This window comes from Nycticebus coucang, chromosome 16, assembly GCF_027406575.1.
Source record: "Nycticebus coucang isolate mNycCou1 chromosome 16, mNycCou1.pri, whole genome shotgun sequence".
Classification (NCBI taxonomy): domain Eukaryota; kingdom Metazoa; phylum Chordata; class Mammalia; order Primates; family Lorisidae; genus Nycticebus; species Nycticebus coucang.
The window spans coordinates 8,514,797-8,532,007 of record NC_069795.1 but is presented as its reverse complement, the minus strand read 5'-3'; the positions used below and the strand labels follow the sequence as shown (position 1 = coordinate 8,532,007).

At 41.5% G+C, this 17,211-nt stretch overlaps 1 protein-coding gene and 1 non-coding gene across 2 annotated transcripts in view; one reads left to right on the top strand and one right to left on the bottom strand.

The window, feature by feature from the left end:
* Positions 1–16,515, top strand: part of TTC3 (tetratricopeptide repeat domain 3) — a 121,060-nt gene extending 104,545 nt beyond the window's left edge. The window contains exons 37-46 of the mRNA XM_053564491.1: positions 12–80; positions 1,059–1,155; positions 2,860–2,957; positions 4,541–4,631; positions 5,997–6,098; positions 7,502–7,860; positions 9,660–9,786; positions 9,982–10,104; positions 13,632–13,724; positions 14,822–16,515. Coding sequence (XP_053420466.1) covers positions 12–80; positions 1,059–1,155; positions 2,860–2,957; positions 4,541–4,631; positions 5,997–6,098; positions 7,502–7,860; positions 9,660–9,786; positions 9,982–10,104; positions 13,632–13,724; positions 14,822–14,896 — 1,234 coding nt within the window. The 3' untranslated portion in view covers positions 14,897–16,515. The remainder of the gene's footprint in view (positions 1–11; positions 81–1,058; positions 1,156–2,859; positions 2,958–4,540; positions 4,632–5,996; positions 6,099–7,501; positions 7,861–9,659; positions 9,787–9,981; positions 10,105–13,631; positions 13,725–14,821) is intronic.
* On the bottom strand, positions 2,394–2,501 carry LOC128568253 (U6 spliceosomal RNA). Its single transcript, XR_008375072.1, has one exon. It is a non-coding gene; the product is annotated as a U6 spliceosomal RNA (small nuclear RNA).
* Positions 16,516–17,211: the final 696 nt, after the last annotated feature.

The window sequence follows — 17,211 nt, the reverse complement described above, 5'->3', positions numbered from 1 at the left end:
TGCTTTTATAGGTATACCCAGAAAAATGACGGCAGTGATACGGAACATGAATTACATCTGGATCAGTCTCTTGAAAACAGGCAAATTTTTAAATATCTTCTTATATTTTTAATAAGCAGAGGCACAAGCACACTAGACTTATAAATATATTGTTGTCTCTTTTAAATAATGTTTCTATTTAAATAAACACATTCTTTGAATATCTTCAAGTAATTTTATTTTATAAGGTTTCTGCATTTATTTCCCATTGTCACTATAAAATATCCCGAATTTGTTGTTGATTACTCCTTTTTTCTTTAATTAGTGTGAGATTAAAAATGTGTTTTAAAAACTTTCCTTGCGTTATCCAAAATCCTAGTTTCAACTGTAGAATGATAGTTTGTTGTTCTTTTTGCTCTATGATTGTAGGTTGATTAGAGAATTTTCATTATCAACCTGTAAAAAGTTTCCTGCTAACATGTATTAATGAAAATAATGTGTTTTCACATACTGGTAACCATTATGCTCAGTAGTAAGCAGTTGAACTCTTGTTTTCTAGTTGAATATTGTTTCATGTGCCATCCAAGTCCATGGCTTTCTCTTTGAACATTTACTTTTGTTTCCACTTTTTAGCTGTTACAGAAGTATTGCCACGAATAATTATATATAGATCACTTTTCCCTTTTGTGTTATTTCCCTGCAAAGTGTGTCAAAATAGAATTTCTGGCTCACAGGGTGAGGGATGTTTTATAATGTCTGTTAGTATTAACACAGCCAGGTCGTCCTCCACTTTACTCTCCTAAGGGCAGTGAACTAGCACAACGCTCTCACCCCTTTTTCAGTGTCCCCGTCACATACTCCCTGTTAATTTCTTTCTTCTTTTGAACATTTGTGAAGCACAGAGAGCACATGTGAGTCTGTATAGCATGGGAGGTAAAGTAGGAGGCAAGGAATCCCTCTGGATTAAGGTGTTGTGAAGTGTTTGTGGCATGATTCCAAAGCTCATCTGGCCCGAAGCCTTTGTAATCTCACTGGTTAAATGTTTTCCCAAGAAGTTTTTTTTTCTTTAATATTTGCAGTAATACATTTACAAAGGAGAAAATGAAACTAGAAGAGTGTATAAAGAAAGGGAAAGAGCATTATGAAGAGAGTCATCAAAGAGCTGTGGCTGCAGAGGTGAGTCCATGGCACTTGATGAATGACAGCTATGGCATTTGTCATTTGTTTTTGTCTCTTTAATTATATAGGAAGCATAACAAACATCACTGAAAAGTGTGGCAGGGATATCAACCTAAACAACCCCTCCCTAAAACAACCACTCTTTTTCCTTGCCTGTAGCTTTGTTATTTTTTGCCTTTATGTTTGTGTTGTTATGTAGATATACTCACAGTGTATACCAAATTTTGTGACCTATTTTCCTTATTTAATACTATAACTCAATCATTTCCCATACTGTATACTTTGAATAGTTTTCATATTTAATCTAGTGATGTATCATGAAGTAGCCAATAATAAACATATTTGCCAATACTTGGAAAGGAACTTCAAAATAATCTACTTTTAAAGAGTGTATTTTTCCCTCTCCCTAGAAGAATATATACCAGTGTCAATATACTGTTTGAGAAACTACTGAGACAATCAGATCAATGACATCTGTCTATATTTTATTTAGTCTCTGAAACATGGTTGTCTTTTTTTTCCAGCTGAGAAGCAAATGATTTTTATTGGTATATGTGTCTGTGATTATACTAGAAAAATTAGAAAAGGCTTTAGTTTATGCCATCTTGCAAACATTAGGCTTTTCAGTTAAGACTTAACTGTACAGCTGCTTCTAAGAAAAGAGAGAGAAAGAGCCAAAATATGAATACTTTGTGGGTCCTACTCGTTTGTATTTCTAAGCTTGTTCAGTTCACTTTTACCACCATTTGGTAAGCAGGTTTGCTTTATGGGCCCTATCACGGTTACCGACACCTGGATTAACAGGCATTAGGGATCATAGGGCTTACATGAATCACTTGGATCATTTGGCCATTCTGCATTTCCTGTAGTGATTCTTACAAAGATGGCTGGTTGGCTTGTGGGGAAGCCAGAGTTTAAAATTATAAGAGCATGTCCCAGAGGCTCTCCATGCCCATACTGAGGGGTTGGTCGTTCTGCTGACCCCAGGCCCCCAACTCACCACGGAGAGTACCATAGATAACATGCACATTGGTATGTACGTGCACTTACCCTGGCTCTGTGCTTCTATGTGACTTAAGCAGAAAGCCACATGCAGTTTCATACCTGCCAAAAGGATCAGGTAAGGTGTGTAATTATGTCACTTTGTTATTCTATTTTCAAATCTCAGTCTAATTTCATGTTTACCCGACTTAAATTATAGCCAGATCAAGTCCTGGTGATTCTGTCATCATACTTCATTTAAGGAGTAATTGGAATGTGGTTTGGATTATCCTTGCGCAGAACCCATGAAGGCCTTCTCTGTATCGTTCCAATTTTAGTATATGTGCTGCCGAAGCAAGCACAGGAATGTGATTTGGAATGTTTAAGTTTTAACATTTAAAATAGTTTCAGGTTCTCTATTTTTTTTTTTTTTTTTTTTTTTGAGACAGAGTTTCACTTTGTTGCCCTTGGTGTAGAGTTCTGTAGCATCACAGCTCACAGCAACCTCCAACTCGTAGGCTTAAGCAATTCTTTTGCCTCAGCCTCCCAAGTAGCTGGGACTACAGGGGTCTGGCTCTGGCTCAGGCTGGACTCAAACTCCTGAGCTTAGACCACCCATCTTGGCCTCCCAGAGTGCTGGGATTACATATGTGAGCCACCGCGCTCAGCCTGCAAGTTCTCATTTGTCAAATACTTAAATGTCCTCTCATCTACTGGCAGATATCTGTGCTTGAAAACTGGAAGAAGAGCGAAGTGTGTAAACTGCAGATCATGGAATCTCAAGCAGAAGCCTGTCTGAAGAACCTGGAGCTGATGAGGTAGGGTGGTCCACATGTGTTCTTCCCAGCATGCCATTTGGAGCCCTTGGAGAAAAACATTCTTTATATCAGAGAGGACCATTTTATTTTTCTTTAGTTGTAGAAAAGTCAAAACAAATAAAAATAAAAATCACCATTCTAAATGGAGATATAACTAGTTAATATTTTGGAATAAATGCATTAAGTATTTGAAAAATGAAAATTCACTTTTTTCCACTACATAGTATTAGGAAACTTTGTTCACATCAACAGTTACATTTCTCCCACCTAATTGTGAAAGATTGAATAGTATTCCAGCACATAAACATATCATGACTTAACAAACACCACCGTGGTGTAACAGTTATTCACAAATTTTGTTGATATAAGCTGTGCTGCAGTGAACATCATTATATTAATAGTTAATCTTTATGCACATTATTAGTCATTTCCAAGCAGTACATTTCTGGAATGAAGATCACATTTTCAAGGCTTTAAAAATGTTTTGCCAAATTGCTTTCCATGATAGCTATTATTTAACAGTCTTCATGACAGAATATGGATATATCACTAAGTATATTTTCTTATTTATTTATTTATTTAAGAGACTGAATCTCACTTTGTCACCTTGGTAGAGTGCTGTGGTGTCACAACTAACAGCAACCTCCCACTCCTGGGCTTAGGCGATTCTCTTGCCTCAGCCTCCTGAGTAGCTGGGACTACAGGCGCCTGCCACAACACCCAGCTATTTTTTTGTTGCAGTTTGGCCAGGGCTGGGTTCGATCCGCCAACCTCGGTATATGGGGCCGGCACCCTACCCATTGAGCCACAGGCACCGCCCCAAGTATATTTTCATATGTTAAATGTTTTCAGCTCTCCATATAATCTTAACCTGTTTTTGTTTCTGTTTTTTTATTGTTGGGGATTCATTGAGGGTACAAGATTGCATTTGTTAGGTAAAGTCCCTCTTTATTTTAAGTGGGATTTATGTGGGAATCCTGGAGGGCCTTACCCTGGCCTTGAGCACACCATGTGCAGGCTCTCACAGATGGAATTACTTTCATCTGGTATTTGTTTGTTTGTTTTGTTAATGATGTTTCATATGCAAGTTTTTCATCCTTTCTGGTGCTTGCTGTTTGATTCAAATTTCAAAACCTCAGAATTGAACCAGATTGTTGGATCACAGATCAAGAGTTTTAGTGTAGAGTTCCTTATTTCTTCATTTTCAAGATTTAATTTTTTTTCACGAGAAAAGTTTTCTGAAGGTAAACTAATACGCTGATTCATATTGCAGGAATAGCGCAGCTGAGTTTAAGATGAATGGTGTTCAAATACTTATGTATTAAAAACTTATAGGCTACATTGTGGTTCATCTAGGAAACAAAAATATGAGACACTCATTTTATCTAATGGCATCAACTCTCTTCCAATAAACCTTAAGGTATATGTAGATTCTTTTCTGGGGATGCCATGCCATCTGCTTGTTCCACCAAAATATAACAAAATAGAAAAGGTGTAAAAAGAATGTTCTGGTTTTTCTTTAATATTTTAATTTTTAAAATTTCTAAAGTAATACTACCAGTTTCATATTTTGATAATTTTAGTGATTCTACAACATACCCCGACGTGGAGTCTGATATATGTTCATGGAAATCATTTCTTTCTAATGTTACAAAAGAAATTGAGAAAGCAAAAGTAAGTTATAAAAAACATTTTATAATTCTGTCAAAATCTTTATGATGGTTATAATTCTTAGGAGGCTATTGTCTTATTGAAGCCATTTTTTTTAATCACAGTAATATAGTTCTTGTTAACATTATTATAATTTTTTCGTGGAAGTAATTATATTTGCTTAAGTATCTAAAAGTCTGCCTTGTATTGCTAAGATTAGAGAAATTAAGTTTTTTTTTTGTTTTTTTTTTTGTAGAGACAGAGTCTCACTTTATGGCCCTCGGTAGAGTGCCGTGGCCTCACACAGCTCACAGCAACCTCCAACTCCTGGGCTTAAGCGATTCTCTTGCCTCAGCCTCCCGAGTAGCTGGGACTACAGGCACCCGCCACAACGCCCGGCCATTTTTTGGTTGCAGTTTGGCCGGGGCCGGGCTTGAACCCGTCACCCTCGGTATATGGGGCCGGTGCCTTCCCGACTGAGCCACAGGCGCCGCCCGAAATTATGTTTTTTATTTGTTTGTTTTTGTTTTTTTGTTTTTATTTAAAACAGAGTCTCAGGCTCTCACCCTGGGTAGACTGCGGTGGCGTCGTAGCTCACAGCAACGTCCAACTTGGGCTCAAGCCATCCTTCTCAGTTTTTCTATTTTTAGTAGAGACAGGGTCTTGATTTTTTGCTCAGACTGGTCTCGAACTCATGAACTCAACCATTGCACCCACCTGGGCCTCCCAGAGTGTTAGGATTACAGATGCAAGCCACTGCACCCAGCCTTTATTTATTTATTTTTTTGAGCAGAGTCTCATTTGTCACCCTCAGTAGAGTACTCTGGCACCACAGCTCACAGCAACCTCAAACTCTTGGGCTCAAGCTAATGTCTTACCTCAGCCTCCAGAGTCAGGTGCCTGCCACAATGCTCAGTTTTGTTTTGTTTGTTTGTTTGTTTGTTTTTAAAGATGGGGGTCTCACTCTTGCTCAGGCTGGTATGAAACCTGTGAGCTCAGGCGATCCACCCGCCTTGGCCTCCCAGTGTGCTAAGAAGAGAAGTTATGTTTGATGAGACTGTAATAGGGTGTCCAACCTATGGCTACGTGCAGATTATTTGAGGTCTGTTTTGCTTATCTGTGTGGTGAATACTTTGAAAACAATGCACAGAATTATGTATAGACCTAATTTTTTGCTCATCAGCTTTCGTTAGTGTTTGTATATGTAATGTGTGGCAGGAAAACAAAAGGTTGGACACTCCTACTAGAGCATTCTGATTGTCTTATTTTAAGGTTCTTTATAAGACATTTATGTTTCGTGGAAAATTATAAGACATTGGTAATGTATGGTAAAAAACAAAGTACTAATTGACAATTGTGGTTTTCCCACACTTTCCCTTCTCCCTACAGAGTCAGTTTGAAGAACAAATTAAGGCAATTAAAAATGGTTCTCAGCTCAGCAAACTTTCTAAAGTGCAGATTTCTGAGCTGTCGTTTCCTACCTGTCACACAGTAAGTCTATCACATCCTTTTTTTTTTTTTTTAAGCACAATCTCTTAATTGGCCAAAGTGGTTATTTGTTATTGTTTTCTGGTAATGAGGATGGGGTGGATTAATTATGCCTTTGGCTCGGCACCCATAGCACAGTGGTTACAGCACTAGCCACATACACCGAGGCTGATGGGTTCGAGCCCGACCCGAGCCAGCTAAATAACAATGGCAACTGCAACAAAAAATAGCTGGGTGTTGTGGCGAGCGCCTGTAGTCCCAGCCTTGGGAAGCTGAGGCAAGAGAATTGCTTAAGCCCAAGTGTTTGAGGTTTCTGTGAGCTGTAACGCCATAGCACTCTACTGAGGGTGACATAGTGAGACTCTGTCTCAAAAAAAAAAAATTATTGCCTTAATGTTTTTATTATTGGTAGTACTGGTTAGTCTTTTCAGCTTTATAACATTCTTGTACAAATAGAAGTTCAGTCTTCCTACATCCATGCATGAGAACGGTATTGAGGTGAATATGTTGTTGGTAATGATCACTTTCAGGGACCTTAGCCTGTGTCCTTTCTTTTTGGAATGTGGGGCTGTCTGTGAGTTTGTGTGTATTTAGCTTACTGCCATCAGCCTGTCCTGGATGAGGCACGGCAGGGGAAGCAGGGGGGAAGGTACAAGGCATTCAGGAGGTGCACTTGGAGGAACCCTTGGTGCTTACAAGACTGAGGCACTGTGTGTATCTGTGGGGAGTTGAGGGTGAGTCCTTGGCCTCTGTCAATCACCCAGGAGGATTTGCGGGGTTAGATCTTAGGAAAATAGTCTAGACTGGAGACGTGTAAAAAGTGGGTATCAATCAGCCGCGAGCGCACAGTCACTGAGGCCTGTGAGAGTGCGTAGAGAACGTAGCAGACAGCCGCGATTTGGGCCTTGGGCCTTGAGCATCAGCGTGAGGAGGAGCCTCAGTTCTCCCGGCCTGGACAGAGGGGCTGCCAGGCAGTGTGGAGCTGGGAAACGCATGGTTTGATAAAGAGGAGACAACCAGCAGATGTCCCTGTGACTTTGTGCGTGGGATGGAGATTTCTAATCAGTCTGCAAAAAAATTTCTCTGGGAAGAGAAGTGTGATCAGCTAGAGGCTGAAAGAGAGCTGGCAGGTAGGTAAAGATTCTCATTTAGGTAGTTCTTCTCGTTGGCAGAGAAAACAATGAATTATAAAGAATTACTCAGAAGTCAGAGTACTGCTTTTACTCTTTAACAACTAACAAGTTATAGTTAGTAATTCTTTTTAACTTAGTAGCTAATGTGTCATTTTCCAGTGGGCTTCATCATAGTCTGCCTGCTCCTCAGTCCTTGCGTCCTTGTCTGGGGTGCTTCTGCTTTCCATTCAAGACAGCCCTAAGTGACCCTCTGCTGTGGTGTGTTCCTCACAGATTCATCCTTCGTCACACCCTGAGTCTTCAGGCTGTGATGACCAAGGCTCTGTGACTTCACCAAGTGACACAGCTGGAGACCAAATGGTGGCTCATGAGGGGCTAGGTCTCCTCTTTGCCAGTGACTGCCCAGTGGAGGCTTCTCCTGCACTGTTGCCAGGGCCGCCCTCCTGTCAGCCTACAGTTGCTCAGCCATCGGAATGCAAGCGGGCTGGCCAGGTGGCACCATCAAAACACAGCCTTGTGGTGGATCCTGTCCCTGCTCCTTCAGGACACGCTGCTGGTACAAGCCAGTCTCCAAAAAAGCCATTCAACAGTATCATTGAGCACCTGTCTGTGGTGTTCCCGTGCTACAACAGGTATGAACATGAGCTGTCTGTGCCTCTGTCCAGCACTGTGGAACTGAGGTACCCTGACTGGATAAAGCCATGCAATTAGGAGCTAACAGGAAAGGTTGCCTCTTGTTTCACTCAGAAACACAGGTGCTACTTTTTTTTTTTTTTTGTAAATACAGAGGTGAGTATTTTCAAATAAAATTTTTAATGTGCATATCTAGGTTGAAAATGTTGACCACTGAGTGTTCAGCACTCCTCAGAGCCCATGACAGTTCGTTGAATTTTTTTTCTTTTTTATACAGTCTCACTATGTCACCCTCGGTAAAGCGCTGTGGCATCACAGCTCACAGCAACCTCAAACTCTTGGGCTTAAGTGGTTCTCCTGCCTCAGCCTCCCGAGTAGCTGGGACTACAGGCGCCCATTACAATACCCAGCTAAGTTTGCTGAGATTTTTGATGAGATCAGTAACACTTTCTAAAACATTATAGCATCAGTAAATGAAGTGCAAAATTAAGAAGAGCTTTGTGTCATTTTGATGGAGGGGGGAGGGGCGTATCACTCATGGCAAAGAAGCCAGCAGCAACTTAACCTTGTTAAGACAAGACCTTTGAGTTGTAAAAGCTTAACCTTGTTAAGACCTTTGAGTTGTCAGAGGTGTGAGGTTGAGACCTCAGTTTTGAACTCTGTTACAATAAAGGGCTGTGTGAGTGCTGACGGGCCCTGTGTGTGTGTGTCCAGGTGCTCTTACTGCCCAGCCAGAGCTGGAGACAGGGCGGAGGGTTTTCCAGCTCCTTGGCAGCACTTTTGCCTCCACCTCTCCTGTTGCTCCCTCCCTGCCCCCAAGTCCAAAAAAAAAAAAAAAAAAATAGTCCCAGCTACTCAGGAGGCTGAGGCAGAAGTTCACTTGAGCCCAGGAGTTTGAGGTTGCAGTGGACTATGATGATAACACTGCACTCTAGCAAAGGCAACAGTATGGGACGCTCAAAAAAAAAAAAAAAAAAATATATATATATATATGATTGGCTAGAATTAATATTTTATATTGGTATAGCTCTGCCCATTTGAAAAGTGTATTTTGTTTGCACATGGGTGTATTTTGCCTTGCCTAAGTTGAGAAACATAAATTCTCTCAATAGTAATTGCCATGCCAGTTGTAACATATTCAAGTTGTAATTATCAGAAGTACCCTACAAATAAAATTTTTTGCAATCCTGATTATATTTGGCAGAGATTAAACAATCAAGTAAATTGCATCCTAATTTTCTGAAAGTCAAAATATTTAGGGTAATATTATTGCCACTAGCAAGTTCCTATTGACTCTAAGGCCCACCTGATGGAACTTGTGAAACATTCAGGCTTTGAATCTTGCTGTTAACTAGATTTTTCAAGGGAGGAGGCTGCTAAACTATTTTCCTCTTGGTTGGAAAGAATTTATTGATTTCAAATTGGAACTAATGGTGTGTCTTATTGTTTAATGATTTTGTGTAAAGCTATGATAACATATAGGCTGCAAAGTCAGTTTTCTAAATAGAAGTTGCTATCCCAGGTGGATCTAGCAGATGCACAATTACTTTGAAATCCTATTGAAATAAACATTTAGAAGTAATATTGAAATTTTCATAACTACTTTGGAGAAAGTAATTTTGCCTAAAAATAGTTCTGCTTTTTATATACAATTACCATTGTTATCATTGGATCAACACATTAACTTTTTGTTATGTTTATTTTTGATTTTGGGGGTTGGGTTGATATTGGCACATAGTAATTCTTGGCAGTAAAAAATTTGACTTTGTTGTCACTTACCATTCACTTTCTCTTTCAGTACCGAGCTTGCTGGTTTTATTAAAAAAGTGCGAAACAAAAACAAGAACTCACTGTCAGGATTGAGTATTGATGAAATTGTCCAAAGAGTGACGGAACACATTCTAGATGAACAGAAAAAGAAAAAGGTATTTCATTCAGATACAAGAAAATGTGCCACTCCATTCTTACTTCTAAAGTATGAGGATTATTTAAAAATGCCTTAAACTGAAAGGTGGAAAATAATTTACTAATGGCAGAAGATGGTCAAGCTTTTAGGTTACTGAACTTTGCTTTCCTCCTCCCCCCCACCCTCCTCCGCCCCTCCCCTGTTATCTCTGTAGCCAAATCCTGGGAAGGACAAGAGGACACCTGAGCCCAGCTCTGCAGCTTCTGTGACCAGGTTGTCCCAGGTGATTGTCGGACCATCACCCAAAACCAAGGGGCAGAAAACAGAAGATATCCCTGTGAGTGCTGTGTCGTTAGTTGTTTTTTTTTAATGAAGAACAAGAAGGAAGCAAAATTTTGAAGCCCTAATTTAGCTCCATTCTTTTAATTTCTAAACCTGATTTTTATTTCTTTGTAAAATTAGAAACCAAATTTCAGTGTACTTGAATGGCCCAGTTAGAACAATCACCTAATTGCTGAGATCATGTCTGTGCTCTGACAAGTGCCTTGGGGCTCATTGCAGAGAAAAGCCCCTGCTGAGGGAACCTTCTCTCTCATGCCTTATTTTGCTACAGATTGTCAAGTACATTAACATTTTCTGTCTAGTGTGGTATATTGAATAGTTTGGGAAAACAGTTTTTGAATAATTTCTTCTGTGTAACCATGGGCTTTGGACTCACACAGACTTGGTCCCATCTTTTAATAGCACTAGGAGCCTGGCTGATATCATGCTGCTGTAGAATGGGTCAGAATGGGTCAGCTGGGTCAGCTCTGCCCCAGCAAGGCTAGGGGCTGCCCTCTGCCTGTTCCCTTAAAAGCCTAAAAGGGACCCTAGGATAAGCTAAATTTGCTTGGACTGCATATGCTGATTTATGCTTTTCCTCTTAGTAAGAATATTTACATTTACATAGAATTTTGCATAAAATACTTTAACATCTATGACCGGAATTGATTGGCATTGTAATTATAATAAGGAAACCACAGCACAGGTGGCTCATAACAGTTGGCTGGAGTGTTTGAAGACATGGATGTAGCTCATATCAGGCCCTTGGACTTGTTCACAAAGCCTATTGTTCCCTAATCCCCATCACATGATTGGCTGATGCTGGAGACCATGCTGTAGGGACTATACATGAGTTTGAAAGAAGCCCTGTTGCCTGTGTGGCTCGGGGCCGGGTCCTCTGGATGGAATTCTGGTGTAGAGCTCCATTTCTCTTTGGCCAGCTGTGGTGTCAGTGCAGCTGATGAAACATAAGGAGAGCTGTGGACCCCGTAGTGTTTTCAGCAGGGAGCACAATACTGGTTTGCTTACTTGAACTGGCACTGAATCTTTTTGTGAATTAAAAGTATTATATTTTCAAAGTACAAAAGTAGGCTTGGTGCCTATAGCTCAGCGGCTAGGGTGCCAGCCACATACACTGGGGCTGGTGGTTTCAAACCTGGCCCAGGCCTTCCAAACAACAACAAAAACTACAACAAAAGAATAGCCGGGCATTGTGGCGGGCGCCTGTAATCCCAGCTACTTGGGAGGCTGAGGCAAGAGAATCGCTTAAGCCCTAGAGTTTGAGCTGTGACACCACAGCTCTCTACCAAGAGTGACATAGTAAGACTGTCCAAAAAAAAAAAAAAGTACAAAAATACATGGCTAACAATAGAAATACAAATTAAAAGGGCATTTTTAATAAATCCACCTCCCCCCAACAAGTGTTATAACATTGGTGCATACTTTTCTACACTCTCCTGTGTGCACATGTATGGGTTTTAGTCAAAGCTGCATATTTCAGTCATACTTTTTATGTTCTTTAGGGGCAAGAATTTTTCTCTCAATTTTTTTGTGTGGTTGTCTTTTTTTTTTTTTTTGTAGAGACACTGTATAGCCCTTGGTAGAGTGCCGTGGCATCACACAGCTCACAGCAACCTCCAGTTCTTGGGCTTTCGCGATTTTCCTGCCTCAGCCTCCCGAGCAGCTGGGACTACAGGCGCCCACCACAACACCCGGTTATTTTTTGTTGCAGTTTGGCTGGGGCTGAGTCTGAACCCGCCACCCCTCGGTACATGGGGCCGGCGCCCTACTCGCTGAGCCGCAGGCACTGCCTGTGTGGTTGTCTTTTACTTAGAAGTAAACTGTGCCCATCTTTTCTCAGATACAATCAACTGTAGACTGTTTAAGATAAACCTAGCTCTGAGCTTTGTAGAGGATATTAGAGAGGCCTTAACTTGCCTTTCCCCAGGACTGACATCTGTTTGTCCCTGACCCTGAAGTTACAGGCAACAGTAAAGGAGGGTGAACCCTCATTCTGTGGTGCTGCTGCCTGCTCTGCTTGGGCCACGTCACGCCTTGAGAAAGGCAGTAAAAGGCTGGACAGCAACTCCAGGTGTTTTCCCAGCTCCACTCCCTGGACTGCAGGTGTTTTTGGAGTGTGGGTTCAGGTCTGGGTTCTTTACTGTTTGCGAAGGACACAGACAAACAAGACTCATTTCCTACCTTCAAGGTGCTCAGAGTGTAGAGGCAAGTTAATGTAGAAATTACCTATGCAGTGTGGGGTGAGAGCCCCTGTCTGCTCTCAGGTCTGTAATGCTGTCTGTGCTCACCAGACTGAGCTGCTGGAGGCTGGAAACCTTCCATTCATCTGTGTCCAATCCCTCACCTGGATGTGTGCCAAATGAGCCATTGTATGCTTTGTTTTGATTTGTACAAGTAATCCATGTTCATAGTAACTTTACAAAATAATAATGAAAAAAGAAAGCCTCCCTTGACCAGGGTAACTACTTTTGTGTTTTGCGTGTCTTTCCAGACGCTCTTCTAGGCATCTAGTTATACATGTATTCTCTTTATTTTTATTTTATTTATTTATTTATTTTTTGAGACAGTCTCACTTTGTTGCCCTCTCAAACTCTTGGCTCAAGCAATTCTCTTGCCTCAGCCTCCAAAGTAGCTGGGACTACAATGCCCAGCTATTTTTAGAGATGAGATCTCTCTCTGGCTCAGGTTGGTCTCGAACCTGTGAGCTCAGGCAATCCACCCGCCTCAGCCTCCCAGAGAGCTGGGATTACAGGCCTGAGACACCACACCCGGTCTTCTCTTTATTTTTAAAAATTTAAATTATGTGATGCATGTGATATTATAACCTGCTTTTGCTCAACAGTCTTCCCTCACCATCTGATCCAGCCACAGGACAGCCCCTATAGGGATGTGTTACAATTTACCCTCCCCAACTGTTAGATAATTAAATGAGTGATTTGTTACATTGAGCTATACTTTACAGAATAAATACACATTTGTAGTATTTCACCTGGGAATCTGTAAACTAGATAGAACAGTTTTTTCTCTGAGAAAATTAGAACTTCAAAAGCATATACTTTTCTGTATTTTTTTCAGAAATGCAATATTAAAAAATAAGTCATTCCCAGGCGGTGCCCATAGCTCATTGGGTAGGATGCCGGCTACATACATCCAGGCTGGCAGGTTCAAACCCAGCCTGGGTCAGCTAAATAACAATGACAACTGCAACAAAAAAAATAGCTGGGCGTTGTGGCAGGTGCCTATAGTCCCAGCTACTTAGGAGGCTGAGGCAAGAGAATCACTTAAGCCCAGGAGTTTGAGGTTGTTGTGAGCTGTGATGTCCCAGCACTCTACTATCAAGGGCAACAGAGTGAGACTCTGTCTAAAAAAAAAAAAAAAAGAGATAAGTCATTCCCTCATACACTTTAAGGTGTGACTGGGAATCGTTTGCTACCCTTTGTGCCAAAATGTTTGAAGGCCATCTGTAGGAAAAGTTCATGTTCTTAAAAAAAAATACTTGACTATTCTTTGTTACTTCCACAGTCATCAGGCACAAGTTCCTGTGAATTATGCCATGAGATGTTCAAATCAAAAAATGTGCGTGTGCTGAAATGCGGACACAAGTATCACAAAGGGGTAAGAGTTCTCTTAGCCTTCCTGTGCCCTGTGATCAAGTGTTTTGAAAATTAAGAAGGCATATTTTTTTCCCCAGGCATCAATATTTCTTGTATTTTTGAGCCATTTTCTTTATAAACCTCCTGATGTCAGTGTTCCCTGTGTCCCCGTCCCACGCCTGTCACTGTGGAAAGAGGGGGGATTCTGGGCCCTGGCACATGTGTGCACTGCAGTGTCCTTTCCCTCACGTCGTGGGTAGAGGACTCCAGCAGTTCTTTGGTGCTGAGACTCAAAGCAATATTAGTTCCTTGAAAGGTGATTTCTTCTGCATATGACTGAAGGGAATAATCAGTACAGCTGTTTTCTTGATTTGGTGTAGTATACGAAGTTAGTTTAACAGTTGAGAGAGAAACAACACCTAGCTGCGTCCCTATGCCTGACCCTGGGAGGTTCCAGCTCACACCCTTCCCAGATCTGTGTGTGAATTATCTTGGTGTTCTGGGTACTATGAGCATTTGTCCTTACACCCCTGCTGTTGGTTAGAACAAGTCAGTTCTCTGCCATGTTGTTTTATTGATCCCTTAGAAAGGGATAAATACAGCATACTACACTTGCACTGGAAAGAATCAGGACAGCCTGCAGTCTCTTGCATGGTCTGCGCCTGGGGGCACCTGGGCTCTCTAGCTTCCCACACCACCAAAGCCATGTTGGCAGCAGGAGGCCAACCAGAAGCACCAGGGGGCACAGTGTGCAGCCTGATGGGCCAGACTGGTACCAAGGGCAGGACCAGGCAGAGCAGCAGGCTAAGAATCAGGTGACTGGGTCCCAGGGCCAAAGGCAGGCCAGCCTGCAGAAGTCAAGGCTGCTAAAGCGGGAGAGCTGAGCCCAGAACTGGCTGTAGGAGGAGGACAGGGCTATCCGGGGCCAGCTGGGGGCCCGTGGTATTCATGGAGGGGATTCTGAGCTGGAACCATTTGCTCCTGGGGCTTCACCCGCACTCATGACCTCAGCAGGTATTGGTGTGTCTGAGTATTAGACAGCTCCACGCCTAAGAGACTTTGAGGCACAGGTTCCTTGTGGTCTTGAAGCAGCTACTGATACTGTTGCCTCCTTTTCAGTGCTTTAAGCAGTGGCTTAAAGGGCAGAGCACTTGCCCGGCCTGCCGGGATTGGGATCTCCTGTCAGAAGAGTAGCCTGCACCACCTGGAAGAGGGCAGCCCAGTGGAAACCAGGGGCTGTCTTCCTGCTGCAGGTAGTCACACTCACTGAAGAGTGGAGCGCTGGCGCACTGAATCGGGAGAATGGCAGTGTGCTGCCTTTGATACGAAGAGCAAACATCGGAAGGCCCTCCTGTGTTGTGTCACTCAGCTAATAACTGGAACTCTTTAGTATAATTGATATTAACTCATTTTCCCACTCAGATAAACACTTCAATGACAGCCCAAGTAGCAGCCAGTAGAGTGACATGGAACCACATTCTTGCCTTGTCATTGATGGGCTGCTGCAGAGGTGCTCTTTGAGGTGGTGGCTTCTTTTGGATAATATTGAGTGGCTCAAAGCAGTATTTGAGTTACAAGAAGTCCTAATGTACTCAGTGCACCAGGTTTCCCTTTTGTGTTTGAAAAACCTGTTCTAATAGCTCCACAAGAGAGATTATATTGACCTTTTAAAAGTTTTTATAAGATTCTGTATTCCTGAAAATGTGCCAACATTTTTCCTTAAAGATTCTACATTTTAAAAATGGCCATAAAGCAAACTACATTTTAATAATTTATAGTTAATCTGAAAATATTGGCTGATTTAGACCAAAAGATTCAAATCTTCTCTTTGTGAAATGCCATGTGCTTTCAGTTTTTCATTTTGTTATTTTATTTAACTCTGTTACATATTTTTTAAATGTTTATTTTTTCATCATTTCAAGGTATAATCTGATTTCTGATAATCAATTCCAAAACATTGTTTTGTTAGTATCAACCAAGACTTTCTATCCCTGAAGTTGAGGCTACATATTCATCCTATTCATCCTCCCAGCTCCATGTTGGGGACTTAACGCCACCTCGAATCCTCTGCCCTTAGCAGCACCATTTGTCCTTGGTGGCTTAGCCTTGGTGAGTCAGGCAACAGGTTCTTGGGTGTCTCCTGGCAGCACAGTGTGGCCCCCCACTTCCCCGCAGGCTGTATGTGGAAACATTTGCCATCATTCTTCTTCCTGTCTTGCCACCAAAAAGAGAAACTGTGTCATTAGACAATCCTGAGGTGTCTGTTTTACAGTCCTTCTGTTTTTGACCTTTGTGAAGTAATGCATGCAATCTTGTACTGTGACCTGAGATCAAAACTGTAACTGCTTTAAAACATTTAAAAATTAGATATTGTTTTGTGGCTTACACACAGTGGTAAATATAGAAATAATGAATCCTGAACACATTCCATTTCTCTCAAACATGAAGGATCAAAAAATGTTTGTCAGTGTGTTCTTTGTTCCTCTGGAAACTTAAGAGTCACACATTTTTGAGCTGATTGGTCACCTTCCTCTGTCTTTGTTCACTGTGAGTTTTGATATCTTAGGTGACTTAGTCTGTAGAAGCTCACTCCTTATCCTGAAACAGGTCCTCCACGGTGGGCCCCCCTAACACACTAACTACATATTCATAAGAATTGAGAGCTGTGGATATTAAAATAAAGACCAGGTTGTAGCAACAAAAACAAAGAAGAGGGCATCTGAGTGAAAGTGTGTTTGTACGTGACTTCAGACCCTTGTGCACATACCTTACATTTATCCAGTAATAGAATAAAGAGCATTCTAAAACAGGAACGGTTCACTGTCATTCTTGCCCATTCTTTCTCAGATGTTTCTAAAAATGCATTCTAGGCTCGGCGCTCATAGCACAGTGGTTACGGCGCCAGCCACATACATTGAGAGTAGCGCGTTTGAACATGGCCCAGGACAGTTAAACAACTGCACTCAAAAAATAGTCAGGCATTGTGGAAGGCGCCTGTAGTCCCAGCTACTTGGGAAGCTGAGGCAAGATAATCTCTTAAGCCCAAAAGTTTGAGGTTGCTATGAGCTGTGACGCCACGGCACTCTGCCGAGGGTGTCATAGTGAGACTCTGTCTCAAAAAAAAAAAAAGCAAATAAAAATGCATTCTACTTGAAAATGAAAATTCAGGACAAGTACGCTACCATTTAAGAAGTGACTTCATTTGGAAAGAACAGCCATGCCATGTTGTGTCCGAGAGGTCTGACCAAGGATTTTAGGGCATTTTAGAGCTAAGATCAAACATCCCTACGTGCCTAAGTAAGGATTGCCAAACTCAAGATTGACTGTTTATGAATGGAAATTTTATACAGAGATGATAGTTCACCATTTGGGGCTAAATTAAGATACTTCTATGTGACTGCATAGAAGGATTTGACGATAAACTGCATTCCTCGGTGTCTGGTTTTGTTTTTGAGGCATTTATGGATTTATGGACCGCTGAGGCTTATTGGAGGATTTCCTTTTTAGAA